Here is a 19805-nt window from a genome sequence, read left to right on the forward strand (position 1 = left end):
CTGAAACAAACATGAAATATGGGAAGTAATTCATAGGCAAGGGGTGTAGAAAGTCAGTTATTTTTTGTTCTCTCTTTCACACACACACGTCGATGTATTCACAAGCACACACATATTTATTTTCAGCCATGTACAAATTGGACCGTTCATACCTTGTACACCTTGGAGAAGAAGCCACTCCCAATCAGCTCGGCACTGAAGTCTTCCCAGAATTCCAGTTTGCGGACAGCGGTGCGAAGCTTCTGCCAGCGGTCCACCTGGCAGTAGGTGTCTGCTACCTCTCCGAGCAGCGTGGGGCTGCTGGGTTCAGGGGTCACCTCCAACTCACACCTCATCCTGGACAGCTCGTCTAGAGAAGCACAGGGTCAGACACTCAGTCTCACCCACTCACTATCCCTATCCCAGTGTTAAAGCCATCAGAGGAACTAGAATTATCACAATGCTCTCCTTCAATCCAGAAATATTGGCGGCAAACACTCAAAACTATACTGTGCACCCATGATTGGGCCTTGGAGGCAACAGGCAGACCCACCTGGCAGCCAGGCCCACCCACTGGGGAGCTAGGCCCAGCCAATCAGAATGATTGGGCTTTAGATGATCAGATGTTCTTGAAGGTGAAGAAGCCAGATGTGGAGGTGTGGTTGGTTGTGAGGCCGGTTGGACCTACTGCCAAATTCTCTAAAACAATGTTGTAGGCAGTTTATGGTAGATAAATTAACATTAAATTATCTGGAAACAGCTCTGGTCTACATTTTATTTAACTAGGCAAGTCAGTTAAGAACAAATTTATTATTTTACAATGACGGCCTACCCCGGCCAAACCCTCCCTTAATCCGGACGACGCTGGGCCAATTGTGCTCCACCCTATGGGCATTCCTGCAGTCAGCATGCCAATTGCACACTCCCTCAAAACTTGAGATACAGTATATGTGGCATTGTGTTGTGTGACAAAACTGCACATTTGAAAGTGGCCATTTATTTTCCCCTAAACAAGGTGCACCTGTGTAATGATCATGCTGTTTAATCAGCTTCTTGATATGCCACACCTGTCAGGCGGATTGATTATCATGGCAAAGGAGAAATGCTCACCAACATGGATGTAAACCTATATGTGCTTTTTCTTTGAGAAATAAAATTTGTGCGCGTATGGAACATTTCTGGGATTTTTTATTTCAGCTCATGAAACCTGGAGACCAACACTTTACATGTTGTGTTTATATTTTTGTCCAGTGTAGTAAAAATTAGAAAAAAAGTTTCTGAAAAAGGAAATGTTTTTGATCTTGAAATAAAATGGGGGCGATTTGAAAGGGAAATATACTCATTTAAAATGCAAATGAAACAGATTCTGAGGAAAGGGAAAACATTTTGATGAGATGCAAGACATTGTAAGATGAAAACATAATTTGCACTCAAAGCTCTTTTTAATGCATACAATTAATTGCAAATAACTTAGCAATTTAATGGGGAATTATTTTATAAATTCCTCGGCTGTATTTTATTTACTGTAACCAAGTACTGATGTTCGTACCTTTGACCTGTTTAACTGCCAGTATCAAATGTCTACCAGTGTTGAATGTGATGGTTAAAGTTTGACGCCACACTGAGCCGAGGGAATACTGATAATGTATCTATGACACTGTGATTCTGTAGCCGCTGATGTTGTGTCTTCCTCCCAGCATCTCTGCCTGGTGTTTACAGTACATTTGGTACCCTCAGATTAGAATATAAAGGGGCATGTCTCTGCTAGACATCTTCTCTGCTTCTGTGCGGGAGGTATAACGCTGTTGCAACTTGTATTAAACTGAAATGATTATGATTGACTATATCCATGACTGCTCTTCTCTTTTGTTCACCTAAAAATCCCCTTTACAAAGTGATTCTTTACTTGACCAGCATAACTATGACAGGTTTAAAATCCATTTGGAGATGCACAATCGCGGTTTAGACTCATTATTCTTTGCTTATGCGGTGTGTAGCCTAAAACTACAAATACATACTGTACATAGGCAGAGGTCTATGACACCATCACAACAGCATGTCATTGTTCCTTTCAGCTCCAATGCAGAAAACAATTATACCGGGCTGAGGCCTTGGCTACTGTATCCAACACCTGCTCAAGGCCAAACAACCTCCTGTTTGTTGTCTGTTCACACAGATTCCGTCAGACAAGCTTCTCATAGCTTCTGCAAATGGTGCATGGTTGAAAGGAGTTCTGCTAAATATTTTCATCATGATGATCAGATAAGGTACGCATGAGAATACTTTAGTGGGAGAGCATACATGCTGACAGAGATAGAATCCAGTCAGTTTTATGTGTAGAACATTGCCATAATAAATAATGTCACTATCTTGTCTTCTTCTGTTGCAGAAGCATGAAAAGTCCATGAACTAGGAAGAAGTCACGAGAAACTAGATTCTTCAGTGTTCACAAATCCACTAAGGTCAGCTTAGCGCACATGTACACAAAAGTATTACTGGAATTTTTGTTCTGAAAGTTTTCTATTCGCAAGAACAGTCATCCAGGCAGGATACTTTGTTTCTTTGGGAGCGATGATGGGTGATTTAAAACAGGCAGGAACAGTGCATAGTTCAAGTGATTGATTGAAGATGTCCGTGAATACAGGGGACGGCTGGTCAGCACAGTGCTTTAGTGTGGCTGAGGAGACCCGGTCTGGACCTGCAGTTTTCCTACTGTTCTGTTTCTTAAAGATGTATGTAGTTCTGTCATTGAGCTCTTCTTGTTTATTAATGTTTTGTGTCAAACCCAGGAAGATAAAAATATATATATTTTTATAGAGACTGTCTCCCTGCTCTGGGATAAGAAGGGGTGGGGCGATGGGAATAGAAGTGGGTATGAGGGGGAAGGGTGGGTAGGAGGCAGATGGATTGAGGGGCAGGATGGCGTGAGGGGGGAATTACATGCTGACTACACTGGCCACGCGCATGCGTCTACGTGCGCCATCGCCCGCATGTTAATTTCGTCCATACACACCAGACACGATGATAACATGCAGGTTAAAATACCAAAATCAACTGTGAACCAACTATATAAATTTGGGGGCATGAAACACACATGAAACATTCATGGATATTTAGCTATCTAGCTGTTGCTAGCTAGGTTGCCTTGGGAGATAAACATTGGGTTGTTATTTTACCTGACATGCATATGTCCTCTTTTTAGCTTTTCCTTTGTAGAATTTTGACCTGAAATCATACAAAATCTTTAATTAATCTCACCTGGTTTGTCTTTCAATCATCCATGTGGGTTTGTATCTTCCTGATATCCAATAAGGAGGGGACTAACAGCATGTGGAGAACCAAGTTCTATTTTAGAGCTTGGCTACGCAGATCTGCGTTCACGCGAGCTGTGTTGGTGAAATGACTGAATAACGTGTGTGTAAATACATTTTGCAACATGCACTAAACATGGTCGGTGAGGTTTACATGTTAGAGTGGAGATTAGACAGAGACAGCAAACCCAGGGGACCTCTGACCAGGCGCCAGGCCAAACACAGGTCATATAAAAGTCATATACAGGCCCCTGTATCACACCTCTCTGACATGTACACACACAGGCCACTGGCTCCAGGACAAGGCTTCTAAGACAGGGGCTTCCTCCGAGTCTTTTGAGCACAGTAAGGTCATAAACAATGCAATACTCCAAGGAATGTCATAAATCCACAAAAATACAGTAAGTCATGGTAATGTTATGACTTTGCCAAGAGGACTGTTTTATCTGAAACACACTGCCATACAGTGTATCTGGGCAGACAAGCCAATGTTGATTAGCTGTAAACTCAATTGTGTCTTTGTTTTCAAAGTACAGTTTTTTTCTCTCTCTCTCTCTCTCGACAAAGAGCAAAAGTCAGTTTTAACATGAGTGATCTATTTGGGTGGTTGATTGGGTTACACTCACATGCAAACACAGCCTTTACCCTGGAGTGTGTAACGTAGAGTGGTGAGATCATGAGGGCCACATGAGCTCACCATCCAGCCCTGGGCCAATGTGAAGTTGTAAGTGTGTTGGTGTGGGGATAGATATGGTTTACTAGTGGCTCCTAGTAAACTATAAATAACTTGTTGACTGTCCTATAGGTTATAATTATGTTTCAATTGTCAAAATATTTGTGTACTTCTCTTATGACTTTAAAAATGTACAGCACCAGTCAAATGTTTGTACACACCTACTATTTCAAGGGTTTTTCTATATTTTTACTGTTTTCTACATTGTAGAATAATAGTGAAGACATCAAAACATATGGAATCATATAGTAACAAAAAAAGTGTTAAATCAAAATATATTTTATATTCCTCAAAGTAGCCACCCTTTGCCTTGATGACAGCTTTGCACACTCTTGGCATTCTCTCTACCAGTGTAACAGTATATCTTTAGTACGTCCCCTCGCCCCGACACGGGCGCGAACCAGGGACCCTCTGCACACATCAACAACTGACACCCACGAAGTGTCGTTACCCATCGCTCCACAAAAGCCACGACCCTTGCAGAGCAAGGGGCAACACTACTTCTAGGTTTCAGAGCAAGTGACGTAACTGATTGAAACGCTACTAGCGCGTACCCGCTAACTAGATAGCCATTTCACATCCGTTACACCAGCTTCACCTGGAATGCTTTTCCAACAGTCTTGAAGGAGTTCCCACATATGCTGAGCACTTGTTGGGTGCTTTTCCTTTATGTCCTGAATACAAAGGGTTATGTGTGGGGCAAATCCAACACATCACCATGAGGCCAAAGGAAAACCTAGTTCTACTTTCTACCAGACACTGGGAGATGAATTCCCCTTTAACCTTTTAGCTGGAAAATAACCTAAAACACAAGGCCAAATCTACACAGGAGTTGCTTACCAGTTACAGTTTTGACTTGAATCTGCTTGAAAATCTATAGCAAGACCTGAAAATGGTTGTTTAGCAATGATCAACAACCAATGTGACAGAGCATGAAGAATTTTCAAAAGAATACATTTTGCACAATCCAGGTGTGGAAAGCTCTTAGAGACTTAAACAGAAAGACTCACAGCTGTATTCGCTGCCAAATGTGACTCAGGGGTGTGAATACTTATGTAAATTATATATTTCTGCATTTCATTGTCTGAAATAAGTCTGAAAAACATGTTTTCACTTTGTCATTGTGGGGTAGTGTGTGTAGATGGTTGAGATAAATATATATATATTGAATCCATTTTGAATTCCGGCTGTAACACAACACAATGTGGAATAAGTCAAAGTGCATGAATACTTTCTGAAAGCACTGTATTTATTTTACCAGGCAGGTCAATTGAAACAATTATTTTAAACGTATTTACAAAAGCCTGGAAATTGAATCACGAATCAAATTGATGAGGGAAAAAATCATGAAAGAGAGAGAGATAGAGAACAAAGAGTAAGTGTGTGTGTGTGTGTGTTACGTACCACATGACCAATTTGTACAAGACCGATATTATTTCATCAACAACAGCTTAACATGTCAGTGTGGATGACAGACTGTTACATCACCCCAACATTAAAAAGCCATCGCTGTTCAATCTTCAGCCATCTATGACGTGGGGGACTGCCAGTAAAGGCCTTCTTTCTCTTTAACCATCCAACCATATTTATAGCAAATAAATAAACCAACCATTTACAGCGCTAGCTCCATCCAATCTTTCCTAGGTGGTCCTAGTAGCCACCCTCCACTCTGCAGTCTGCACAGCCATCAGTCCAATGAGTCCATCACTCTAACCCTTGGCTCTCCCTGCAAGCCCGGGCCTCCAGACACATCCTCTCACACAATCTACACTATGTATTCAAAAGTTCGTCAAATTTCTGCCCTGCTAGAGTTGCCCCAGTCAACTGTAAGTAATGTTATTGTGCAGTGGAAACGTCTAGAAGAAACAATCTCAGCCGCAAAGTGGCAGGCCACACAAGCACACCGAACGGGACCGGCAAGTGCTGAAGGCCGTAGTGCCAGAAAAATTGTCTGTCCTCGGTTGCAATACTGACTACCGAGTTACAAACTGCCTCTGGAAACAACGTCAGCATAAGAACTGTTAGCCAGGACCTTCAAGAAATAGGTTTCCATGGCCGAGCAGCCACGCACAAGCCTAAGATCACCATGCGCGATGCCAAGCATCGGCTGGAGTGGTGTAAAGCTTGCTACCGTTGGACTCCGTTGGAGCAGTGGAACATGTTCTCTGGAGAAATTAATCACGATTCACCATCCGGCAGTATGTGGACTAATTTAGGTTTGGCGGATGCCAGGAGAACGCTACCTGCCCCAATGCATAGTGCCAACTGTAAAGTTTGGTGGAGGAGGCATAATGGTCTGGGGCTGTTTTTCATGGTTCGGGCTAGGCACCTTAGTTCCAGTGAAGGGAAATCTTAACACTACGGAATACAATGACATTCCAGATGATTCTGTGCTTCCAACTTTGTGGCAACAGTTTGGGGAAGGCCCTTTCCTATTTCAGCATAAAAACACCCCGTCCACAAAGCGAGGTCCATACAGAAATGGTTTGGCAAGATCGGTGTGGAGTAACTTGACTGGCCTGCACAGAGCCCTGACCTCAACCTCATCGAACACCTTTGGGATGAAATGGAACACCGACTGCGAGCCAGGCATAATAGCCAAACATCAGTGGCCGACCTAACTAATGCCCGTGGCTGAATGGAAGCAAGTCCCCACAGCAATGTTCCAACATCTAGTGGAAAGCCTTCCCAGAAGAATGGAGCCTGTTATAGCAGCAAAGGGGGGGGGGGCAACTCCATTTTAATGCCCATGATTTTGGAATGAGATATTCGACAAGCAGGAGTCCACATACTTTTTGTCATGCAGTGTACTGGTACAAAGCTCACCACAATGGACAAATGATTGACAATGTTATAACAGACAAACAACCGGGGGGAGGGGGATGCCCAAATAATCAGTGTTTGGTAACCTCCCCTATTGCGGTTACCGGGCGCTGATTACAAAATCCAGCTGACGTAAACAAGGCATAATGTTGTATACAGAGGACATGTTAGACAACTTACAGTAGAGCTAAAGCCTTACTACAGGCCCATATGGGATTCATCATCAGCCCATTTAGGTCCCAGAAGGGATTATTAAGGGATTTACATAGAGAGATGGATCTGAAATCCCTTGACCTCATACTTCCTGTCTCATCTCACTGAAGATCAAATCCTTTCTCTCTCAGATTTGTGAAAAGATTGCTTCTACTCATCTCTGCCCTTTGAACTCTTTCATTCCAACATGAGACTTTCAGCACTATGGAATATACAGTTGGGTCCAAAACTATTGATACCATTCATAAAGATGAGCAAAAATTACTGTACAAAATAAATAATTCAAATACTAAGCTATATTGTATTATAACATTTTTGGGAAATTATATTATTTTTCTCTAATACAATTGCTCAGAGATAGATTATGTAATTATTTTTGGTCCAAAAAAAAGGTATGGGTCACAATTATTGACAACCGTTTTCAATACCTCACCTTGCAAGGATAACAGCAATGAGCCTTTTTATAAAATGTTTTATGAGTTGGAGAACACGTTGGGAGGGATTTTAGACCATTCCTCCATACAGAATCCTTCCAGATCCTTGATATCCTTTGTCTGCGCTTACGGACTGCGCTCTTCAATTCAAACCACAGGTTTTCAAATGGGTTTCAAGTCTAGAGACTGAGATGACCATTGCAAACTGTTGATTCTATGGCCAAATAACAATTTCTTTGTGGATTTTGATGTGTGCTTGGGGTTATTGTCTTGCTGGAAGAATCACTTGCAGCCAAGTTTCAGCCTCCTGACAGAGAACCAGGTTTTTGGCAAAAATGTGCTGGTACTGGGTTGGTTCATGATGTCATTAACCTTAACAAGCGCTCCAGGACCAGTGGAAGCAAAATAGCCCCATAACATTAAAGATTCACCACCATATTTTACAGTAGGCATGGCGTTCCTTTCTGCTGATGTATGTGGACAAAGAAATCTGTTTTCATTCCACTGTATATGCAACCATGGTGTACAGTACAGTACAGATATCAACAGAGAGATATTCAAATCAACACAAACAGGTAAAATAGGTAAAATATTACGTTTCTGCTTCACAAACTAGAACATGGCTCTTCACACTGCATGAGCTACCATCTATTGTGCATGACGCGCACACACACACACACGTCATATTGTTTCCTTTTACCATGAAGTCATTGTTTTCAACACTCCTGAAACCTGCTTGGCTGGTCCCCCGCATTTTTATTTTATTTTAGGACTGAGAAGATTTTGAACTTGATGTTTCACATTGTGACCGTTCAAAATGAGAAAGCATTTTGCCAGAGTTCTGCTTCCCCCTCACATTCTCTCCCACTAAAACTCTCAGAGCTTTCAGGAGAGTGGGCAGAAAGGCCTTCCTCATACCAAGGCTGTGTGTGTGTGTGTGTGTGTGTGTGTGTGTGTGTGTGTGTGTGTGTGTGTGTGTGTGTGTGTGTGTGTGTGTGTGTGTGTGTGTGTGCAGATTCATGAGAACTAGCTGAGTTTGTGTGGGCTAACCTGCCTTCCTGAACACTATGCCTTGCATGTATGAGGGTATATTCTGAGTGGTCCTCTGGAGCATTACGCAAACTCTGTGTCATTCTTTGACTGACTGTGTAGTTTTACAAGGGGAAATTAATGTTTGAGACTAAAATGTCTGAGTATACGAGCTACTGAAAAGAGAATGTGGTTGTGCTAGTGGGAGTACGTTATGTACTTTGTATCCATATGGATAGACAGTGAGAGACAGAGAGAGACAGAGAGGCAATCATGTCAGGACATGTGGAGGGCTGCCCACCAATACACAATCATAGCGTCTCTCAGCCCTCACACACAAATGGACAACAGTTGATTTCATAACACTTGTTCTGAGAGGGCCAGAGAGGAGGCGGGGGAGTCAAAAAGAACAAGGCCTGCCTTGTGTGGGTGATGTGATGAGCACAAAAATATAAAAATAAACCTGATCAACACAATCTTACACTGGCCAGCATCACAGACCGGCTCAGACTCAATGCATTATTTCACACACAATATACAAGTGTACATCACTCTCATATGCAATACAGTTAGTGTAAGATCCTTATGGGCAATGCAGCAAACAAAAGATCAGGTTGAATAGTGACGAAATTTAGCTTTTACAAATGGGCCGGCCACCCGTGGATAATGATTAATTTATGGTCCCTGTGACATGATGCTGCACGGATAGCTGGCAGGGTTGGGACTTGTGTTGATGGTAAGTGGATCGGCTTCTGGCCTGCCTGGGCTTTGCCTTGATGTGCTGGATCAATAATTCAGTGTAGTGGAACACAAGAGCTGTGGTTGACTAACTGCTCCCTCCCTCTCTCTCTGTCCTCAGCCTCTATGACACGGCTCTCTCAGGTTACTTCCTGTTACCTAAGATGGTTTGTCTCCCGAGGTCACGACCTGTTGCTTCCATAAAGTGTATGTCGACCTGTGTGTGCATTTTGGGAGAGTGTGTATGTGTGTGCGTGCGCGTGTTGTATAAACTGCTGGAATTATTCTATTTAAGGAAACCACCCAGGCTAAGTTGAAGTTTCAACATGTAAAACATTGACATCAGGGTGTGGGACTGTACTCTAGATATTTTCCATGTGAATGGCAGTTCTCTGAATGCTTTCAACTTTGTAAACAGTTGACTGAGCTGGCTGTAAAATCACCAGTCACATGCACACAGTCTCAATAACAAATACCCAATGATCTCTCATTATCTGTCTATCAGTGCTCACAGTTTTCCACAGGGAAGCCTAAAGCCATGAAGATCCACTGCTAGTCACGGTCTGTCCTGTGCAGGTAGAGGGATTAGACAAAAGTCTTCTTAATGCTATATCATTTAGGCACTCCTTCAGCTCTATAGGGGCTTGCTCTGGGCAAGTTATTAAATCAAGGCATTAAACAACTTTTTTTGTGGTAAATCCATTTGAATTCAATTACCTTTTGAAAGCAACCCTTTTGATTGGAACAAAACCTTCCATACATATTTGCCCATTGTAGAAGTGCTACGAAAGTGACTTTTTGGACCTGAATGCCAAACATTCAAGAGATAAAAGCGCTCAAAGTTTACACCTTTTGCATACTCCACCATAGCATGAGACAACCATGTCTTCATCACTGGAAAAGAGAAACCTTTGAGATTTATATTATTTTTAAAGCTTACAAAACAGGTTAGTCAAACTTTTTATAATTTCTTGAAAAAAAGATTGATGCTAAATTATCTAAAAACAGGTCAACTCTGATTCTGTGGTAGCTAAGACCCTATTTTACATAATCTGAGCTTTTTGTGTTGTGCCCACCATCGGTTGAGACACAACATGAACTCAGGGTGGGTGTCATGTTGTTTAAAACAAAAGAGATTCTGTCAAAACGGGATTGAATTCAAATGGATTTACCCTGTTTTAAACAAAGAGATATTATTACCGTGTTGCTTAAAACTAAGTTCAAAGTTTAAACTTACTCTTATGACTAAGAGTATTGGGCAAGGTGTTCTCAGCTCCTAATGACGTGGTCATTATATTTGACATGAGAGACATAGTGTATTTTATTCCTTTAAATCACCCATTGTACTTCCCCCGGTCACATTGTCAAGTGTATTATTAAAGTCAGACTCAGAGTATCAATCAGAGGTCAGTGACTAAGGTCTGGTAGCTTAATAACTGGATCAGCGTTCTGATAAACACACAACCAACCAGAGACAGATGAAATCAAATAAAATGGTATTGGTCACATACACTTACTTAGCAGATGTCATTGTGGGTGTAGAAAAACACATTACTATCCCGCTCCTGCATTGGCTGGAGTGAAAAGATGGTGAATGGTTCAGATTGGCCTAGAGATCTGTATGGCTCTGGTTCAGAATGGGTATCTGGGGCCCACCAGTCTCCAGTAGTGCCAAAGCAGCCAGTACCAGGCTACCAGGCCAGGTGCCTGAGTACAGAACAATATGATGTTCAAAGGTTCAACTAATCCTCACAGCCCTGTCACATTCCACAGCCCTGCCCAGGACCACTACCTAACTACAGCTGGAGCACAGTCTGCTACTGGTGGTGTATTCTCTATTGTACCACTGGTACCCTGTACCACTGTGCCTCCTAGCTGGCACACCATCAGAGACCCACAGAAACTCCAATCCAATAGATAGGATATTTCTGGGTTCTACACCAACTAAACAAACTATGGGTATAAAAACTGTTTACTGGATATTAACTTTTTCCCTGGCCAGAACGATGCACAATGTGGCAGCTTCGTGTGGGGTTCAGTTTGTTTTCAGTTCAATTGTGTAGCCGGGCTTTTAAAGTAGATACTTTTCAAGTAAACATGCAGACAGTCGTGCTAATGACTTTTTATGAAGTGTTAACCTGGACCAGGAAGAGAAGAGAAACTGGGGACATAGGAAGGATTTAACTAAGGACAGAGGAAGGATCTACCTCGCCTGTGTGTCATCACAAACAATCCAGGATGTGACAAGGTGTGTCTAAAGGAAATCCAGACATTTCCAGAGCACTTGACCGTACTACCATAGCAAAACCTCAGAGGAAATGATTGCACTCCGAGGCCTTGACCCTTAGCTTAATGTAACCTTGTTCCTCATGATCACTCTATGCTCCCCAATTATGACGTGACAAGTATTTAAGTCCTACTGGATGACCGGCGAACTAAGTGACGCGTGTCACAGTTCCACATTGAGTAGCCAAAGCTGAAAATGACCTATGGCCAACCTCTAGAATCACACCAGATCCATCTGCATACAAACACACACGCATAAGTCCTTCATGCATCTGAATATGGCCAACGTTACCCTCTGTGTTTACATCATGTAGAGATGGTCACCTCATGGCTGGGTTCAGCCAAGGCTTCCGTGCCATCGTTGTGCCACACAGATAAGGGCTAACTCGCGCTGTTAAGCCCCTTATGAATCGACCACGTTGTTCTCCTTTGTTTTGGTCAGTAAACCAACCCAAACTGACCTACGCACATTCATTCAGCTACTTTGCTCCCACTGAACAATCGATGGCTGCCACAAACTATTTTCCATTAGTGAAACACCACAGAATATAGCATTAGTATTAACATAACCAAGGACAGTACATGGCAAACAGAAAGCACAGACAAAACGTGCATCACTCCTAGAGGGAGAGAACATTCTTAAGAGCATTTCTCATTCCTTCTCTAAATGAGTGACAATGATGCATAGATTTGAGGAAGGCTTTGTACCCACAGATGACACAGGGTCAAAGATCTGACCTTCTCTAGGTCTCTAGGCTAAGCGTTTCTCTTACAAAGGCTAATGCAAATAATTTCATCCATACAAATATTTCTACAAAATGTGCTGATATTTAATGGATACTTCAGTTACACTAGATACACATGTAGTGTAAATATACACTACTTGACCAAACGTATGTGGACACCTGCTCGTCAAACATCTCATTCCAAAATCATGGGCATTAATGTGGAGTTCTGTCCCCCCTTTGCTGCAATAACAGCCTCCACTCTTCTGGGAAGGCTTTCCACCAGATGTTGGAACATTGGATGCAAGTCCCCGCAGCATTCAGCCACAAGAGCATTAGTGAGGTCAGACACTGATGTTGGGCGATTAGGTCTGGCTTGCAGTCGGTGTTCCAATTCATCCCAAACGTTTTCGATGGGATTGAGGTCAGGGCTTTCAGTCATGTTCTTCCACACCGATCTCGACAAACCATTTCTGTATGGACCTCACTTTGTGCATGGGGGCATTGTCATGCGGAAACAAGAAAGGTCCTTCCCCAAACTGTTGCCACAAAGTTGGAAGCACAGAATTGTCTAGAATGCCATTGTATGCTGTAGCGCTAAGATTTCCCTTCACTGGAACTAATGGGCCTAGACCGAACTATGAAAAACAGCCCCAGACTATTTTTCCTCCTCCAACAAACTTTAGTTGGCACTATGCATTGGGGCAGGTAGCGTTCTCCTGGCATCCGCCAAACCCAGATTCATCCGTCAGACTGCCAGATGGTGAAGCTTGATTCATCACTCCAGAGAACGCGTTTCCACTGCTCCAGAGTCCAATGGCGGTGAGCTCTACACCACTCCAGCCGACGCTTGGCATTGCGCTTGGTGATCTTAGCCTTGCGTGCGGCTGCTCGGCCATTTCATGAAGCTCCCGAGGAACAGTTATTGTGCTGACCTTGTTCCAGAGGCAGTATGAAACTCGGTAGTGAGTACTGCAACCGAGGACAGACAATTTTTATGCACTACGGCCTTCAGCACTCGGTGGTCCCGTTCTGTGAGCTTGTGTGGCCTACCACCTCGCGGCTGAGCCGTTGTTGCGCCTAGACGTTTCCACCTCACAATAACAGCACTTACAGTTGACCGGGGCAGCTCTAGCAGGGCAGAAATTTGACGAATTTACTTATTTCGGTGCCACGTTGAAAGTCACTGAGCTCTTCAGTGAGGCCATTCTACAGCCAATGTTTGTCTATGGAGTTTGCATGACTGTGCTTGATTTTATACACTTGTGAGCAACGGCTGTGGCTGAAATAGCCAAATCTACGAATTTGAATGAGTGTCCACATACTTTTGTACATATAAATATATAAATACAGTATGTGAATTATAATAATGTAAACTTAATCTGTCTTACCTGTTTATCAAGTACTGTATCAACTGCACCCCTACTGAACATCAACTCTACTGTATTCACAAGCTCCCTATTAGAGAGCCTCCTGTACTGAAGACTCACAATGCCTGTTCTGTTGTCTGATATTAATAACTGATTTATGATCTGTCCTCCTCGTTTGGGTGGCAGTAGCACAGTTCCTGATATTCCCTGCTCCTGGGTAGAGTAACTGAGTGCCAACAAATTCACGGCAATGCATCAAGCCCCCGCCTACCGTTAGGACCCCTATGTCCCCCGCCTACCCTTAGGTCCCCTATGTGCCCTGCCTACCCTTAGGTCCCCAATGTTCACCGCCTACCCTTATATCTCATATGTCTTCTCTTATGTCCCCCACAAGCAAAATAAATGTACATGTGTGGAACACAGCAGAGTGTAGGAGTTGATCACCACACTCAAAACTCAAAACAGTCAATCAAGTGAAATAATTGGCCAGTCATGTTATTATCCTGTAATTCCCATAACATGTCTATAATGACATGTACATTACATTTTTTACTGTACAATCTATTTCCTTCAACTTCGGGTGTAACTAGGTAGAAAAGGAACTCATGATTTCAACACAAGTTTAGACCTACTTTATCACTGTGACTGGCTTGGCACAACCTAAGTTTAGGTTAGATCATTAGACAAGCCATATTTCACGTAAACATATTCTATGTAAACTAAGCCCCTAAAAAATGTGAAGAACCTGCCACGCTGATGGATAATATAGCAATGTAAAATTATGGGGTGCACAGATATAGGATTAAAGCAATGCAATCACATTCAACAAGAGCTTTTCTCCAATTATTTTCTTTCAAGGGAGGGAAACGTGTTAAAGTTACTAGAAGTAACAACTCAAAAACAATCCATCTCACTGGTCTCAAATTAACTGGTCCGTTATTGAATTGACAACAAGAGAATTGCTGGAGCCAGTCAATTTGACAACAAGAGATGGTCTGTCTTTTGTTGACCAATAAGAAGGCTCCCCCATTAGAATTATATTTTGAGTGGGCCCAATAATATTTTGGGGGAAAAATGTGAGGAATTGAGTGCAAAAGAAGAAGGAAAGTAGTAAGTATGCTGTTAGGAGCTTATGGTTGGACTAGAAGAGTGTATTACTTACTACATCGATTCAGTAAGCTATTCATATGCATCTTGTCGGGGTGAACGGGACAGGGTGCACAGTCAGTCCCACAGTGTGCGTAACCCAAGCAAAACCAGCAGAAGTTAGTGCCTTTGTCCAGCAGCTGAGAGAGACCAGACCACACACACACACAATGAACACAAAGCCCACACAGACAGGGACAAATGTGATTAGACATGCAAACAAGTGTCACTGCCACACCACATAACGCACATGAAACATTCCACACTCATGGTGATAAAACTATTACTGCAAGGGACAGGTTTGAATTTTCACTTTCAGTAGGCTACTTGTGTAGTTTGGATGATATAGGGACATAACAAGAGAGCACCTGTTCCATGTTGCAGTGCTTACCAGTGGAGGCTCCTCAGAGGAGGAAGGGGAGGACCATCCTCCTCTGTGAATTTCAGAAGAAAAAATGAATAGTGAAACATTAAAAAAGTTATAATTTTTAGATAAAACTATACTAAATATATTCACATGTAACGAAATAATTGATTGGAACACACTGTTCGGCAATGAAGGTCTACAGTACAGTAGCCTCAGCAGCACTCAGTAAGGTAGCACCATTGTGTAGCCGGAGGACAGCTAGCTTCCGTCCTCCTCTGGGTACATTGACTTCAATACAAAACCTAGGAAGCTCATGGTTCTCACCCCCTTCCATAGACTTACACAGTAATTATGACAACTTCTGAAGGATGTACTCCAACCTATCAGAGCTCTTGTAGCATGAACTAACGTTGTTCACCCAATCAAAGGATCAGAAAATTAATCTAGTACTGAAAGCATAAGCTACAGCTAGCTAGCAATGCAGTGCATAAAATGTGGTGAGTAGATGCCTCAAAGAGAAAGACAATAGTTGAATAGTTTTGAAAAAATTAATTTCTTCCAAAATTAAGGAGAAGCAGGAGAGAGCTACCTATTTTAGCTTACTCAAACACAAGGCTCAAACAGAGAGGGATGATATGTTAGCTAGCTGGCTATGTCTATCCAACATTGGAACTCTTCCAAGTCAAGGTAAGCTTTTGATTTTATAAATGTATTGCCACCTGGGCCCATCGGTGTAACTGCACGCTGCTGACAGTACACTGTACTGCATGATTGTAGCGGGATTACTAACTTGTTAGTTCTAGTAGCTATGTTGACTATGACATGGCAACAATGTTGGCTGTGTGTAGCGGGTCATGATATAAAGGTTTGGCTTGGAAAGATTTTTCGCCTGGTCACAGACATCTGATGTGTTGAGTCGACAAGCGAAGGGAAAAGGTGAGGAAGAGAGCACGTAGATAGATGCGAGAAGGAATTATATATACAACGAGCTGTTTGTATGTGGCTGCTATGAAAGTAAACTGTGTTTGCTTGTGATCAGTGGTGTATTCATTGTGCCGATTCTGTTGAAAAAAAAGTTTCTTCAACCGAAACCAACTGAACAGAACGGGGATAAACATACCTGAATTTGTCCAATAGAGACTCTTGTTTGAAACTGTTAGAGTAATGATTACAACCTAGATCAGCTAGAGATGAAGGAAATGGTGTGCAAAGCGGTATTGAATGTGTCACTGTCTGTCACCTTGATTACTCAAATCTCTTGACCTGTTGTTGTAAAAAAAAGTTACGTTATAAACTTTCATTCATAGGCTAGATTGTAGCAACCTCAGTGGGTACAGGGAAAATTCTAGTATCATGTAGTAGCCTAAACCTGTCGATGTTACATTGAGCTGGGTCCCTTACAAACAAAGTTAGCAGTTTTGAAACTGCAGTAACTTCAGTCAACTGTGGTATTTTGGACACAGTGATTGCAGAATGACTGCAGAATAACTGCAGTGTAATGCAGTTGAACTGCAGTTATACTGCACTGTAACTGCAGTTACAATGCAAAATTACTGCAATAAAAAAAGTTTTAATTTTGGACACAGTATTTGCAGCATACTGCAGTTAAACTGCACTCTAACTGTAGTTATATTGCAATCAGACTGCAATCTTTTTTGTAAGGGATATAAATGACAGTCATCCAATATGCTGTAATAGAAATAAGACCATGTTCATAAAAAAAATGTGTCATCCTCCTTTACCTTAAACTGCAGGAACCACCACTGGCACTTACTCATGTATGATCAAGTTACAGGTATTTTAAGGTTCAGACTAGTTATTAAGCCCTACTTGCCATTAAAAAAGTAATATATTTTAGGATGTGTAAGTGTATGCCAAGGATATAATAAACTGTTGCATGATACTGCATAAGATTTCTACTTTTATTGGGATATGATATCATTCTAAAGTTGACCTATCATTCTGAGGTGTACCCTAGTTTGTGTCTTGTATGTTCCACCACATGTAAATTCTTCACATGATTCCCATTTGGACGTCGGCTACTGTGAAAGCAGAGCAGCGGGGGGAAATATATTGGAACTGAGCTAAAATATAAAAAGTTGCAAGTGTGTGTGCGTTCAAAGCGTAAAACAAATAATGTTAACAGGTGATATTTGTAAACTATAGGCTTTAATTGATGGCTACAAAATAGCCACTGTCAAGTTTTACATGTATATGCTACTTACTGCGGCGAACTGTTGTGTAGACAAGCGTTTTCTTCAATGAACTTCCTCGGCTGCGTAGTAGATTCAAATATATATTTCCCATAGAAAATGTAATGACTAGATTGGCGCGAGCGCCGCAACACTTTAAATGTTACTGCGTTCATGCGGGTCTCGACCAAACAGAGCAATCAATGCGTCAGTCTCAATCTGTCACCGTCAGTCTCAGTTGTTTTGCAGAAACTGAACCCAAACAGGTTGACGAAATGCATGCCGTATCTGTTGCCTTGGGAACACCCTGCAATTACAGGGCTCACTGCGCTTCAACCTGTCACTCCGTAAAAAGTGAGACCGATGAAACTGTTGCCTAGTGGCTCTCTTTCCCTCCCACACACCACACCAACCACAACACAGACAGCTGCCACTGTCGCAATGAGAAACGTTTATATTCTGAAGAACCGTTTGTTCTCTTAACATTTTCACGTATGTATAGCAAGTCTAGATGTCCTCCCAAAATGTTGATCTGAATATCATATTATAATAAATTAACGACTCTTAATTTATTACAGAACACGAAAATCCCTATTCCCTACATGAAATACATTTACCATAGACGTTCAACAAGTTTGCTTGAAGCTGGTTTGTACAAATCTGATAATACATTCACCTATTAGGCTTATCTTGATTAATAACAAGTATTATTCAGCTATAGGCATTTTTTTTTAACCAAGGCAGTGAATGTGCAGAGTGCATCCTGTATCATGAAATGGGGTAGGATGCACTCTGGTGGTCATTTTTGTGTAAAGTAAAAGTTGATGTAGCTACATAAAATTTGGCCATTACCAATGTATACACATCTTTGGGCATTACACCTATAAAGGGCCGAAAAAACAAGTGCACAATACGCTTCTGCAAAAAAATACTCAACAATAATGTGACAGAGACAGGACACACATTGCAGAAAGGCAACTGTAATTTATTCAAATAAAGAACTGGATGCAAGATGAATAGAATAATTCATTATGAGCTCCCGTTTTGTGAGAAGCTCTGTCATGCTATGACAATTCAATGGTATGTTTACAGTATGTTGGCATGCATTTGGGTAGAGGCCACAACGTCTCACTACAATTAATGACATTATACCATAGTACATTGTGTGATATGGACAGTAAAGGTAATCCTAGCCATTTCTATAAGATAGGGCACAGATTGTGATGAAACAAAAAGCGAAGATTAAATATATGTATAAATACAAACATCATACAGCATTCTGGGGGTAGAATTTTATTTAACCCTGTAGTCAAAACCAACCTCTTCTTCGATATGTTGTTCTAGGAGAAGGGAGCACTTTCATGTGGAGGGATGATAAAATATGGTTTGTCTTCAACATTTTCAACAGTTTAACTTAAACCCATGATGGTGGGTTATATCAGAACATATTTTTTACTATACATTTTGACAGAAAGAGAAAAGAGAACACTTCAACTGATGTAGCGTTTTAATCGTGAGCAGGGGCGCAACCTTCACTGGGACAAGTCCCCCCCACATTCTGAATTTGCATTTTTGTCCCCCCCAGTTTTATCATTGGAATGTGATACAAAACGAGGCAACGGTGCAGTCTGCTGTGCTTTAGGACCATGCGGATGCCTCCGAGCAGTTGGGTAGACCATTTGGAGTGTTTATCCCTGGATTTTAAAAAAATAAAAAAGTTATGTAATCCCCACTTCTAAAACCAAAGTTACACCCCTGATTGTGAATCATGACTGTGTTAATCCAAATTTTCTTTTTATTTGGACTGATCTTATAATTTTCATCAGTATCTTATCCATAATTTAAATGTTAGATTATTTTCAAAAGGGCCCCCCCTGAACATTTGACAAGATGGTTAGATCGCTATCTCACAAACAGGTACTTTTATACTACAGTTCCTTCAGAAAGTATTCACACCACTTTACTTTTTACACATTTTGTTGTGTTACAGCCTGAATTTAAAATTGATTAAATTGCAGTTTTTGGTCACTGTCCTACACCCAATTATCCATAATGTCAATGTGGAATTATGTTATTCAAAATTTTTACAAATACATTTAAAATGAAAAGCTGAAATGTTTTGAGTCAATAAGTATTCAACCCCTTTGTTATGGTAAGCCTAAAGTTCACGAGTAACAATTAGCTTAACAAGTCAGTCAAAATAAGTTGCATGGACTCATACTGTGTGCAATAATAGTGTTTAACATGATTTTTAATAACTACCTAATCTCTATACCCCACACATACAATTATCTGTAAGGTCACTCAGTCGAGCAGTGAATTTCAAACAAAAATTCAACCACAAAGACCAGGGAGATTTTCCAATGCCTTGTAAAGAGCACCTATTGGTAGATTGGTAAAAAAATAAAAAGCTAACATTGAATATCCCTTTAGGCATGGTGAAGTTATTAATTACACTT

At 41.5% G+C, this 19805-nt stretch overlaps 1 protein-coding gene across 5 annotated transcripts in view; it reads right to left on the reverse strand.

Moving 5' to 3' along the window:
- The window catches only part of zgc:113162 (uncharacterized protein LOC553743 homolog), a 30271-nt gene extending 12511 nt beyond the window's left edge, over nt 1-17760 (reverse strand). The window contains exons 1-4 of one of the 5 annotated variants that reach the window (XM_055874174.1): nt 17380-17760; nt 15179-15221; nt 14804-14927; nt 153-349 (exon numbers count right to left, since the gene is read on the reverse strand). In XM_055874174.1, coding sequence (XP_055730149.1) covers nt 153-349; nt 14804-14927; nt 15179-15221; nt 17380-17522 — 507 coding nt within the window. In that variant the 5' untranslated portion in view covers nt 17523-17760. Of the gene's footprint in view, nt 1-152; nt 350-532; nt 679-3155; nt 3205-14803; nt 14928-15178; nt 15222-17379 lie in introns of those variants that run through there. The other 4 variants (XM_055874172.1, XM_055874176.1, XM_055874175.1 and 1 more) reach the window with 4 other exon arrangements.
- Between the last annotated feature and the right edge of the window lie 2045 nt (nt 17761-19805).

The sequence above is a fragment of the Salvelinus fontinalis genome, chromosome 21 (genome assembly GCF_029448725.1).
Source record: "Salvelinus fontinalis isolate EN_2023a chromosome 21, ASM2944872v1, whole genome shotgun sequence".
Classification (NCBI taxonomy): Eukaryota; Metazoa; Chordata; class Actinopteri; order Salmoniformes; family Salmonidae; genus Salvelinus; species Salvelinus fontinalis.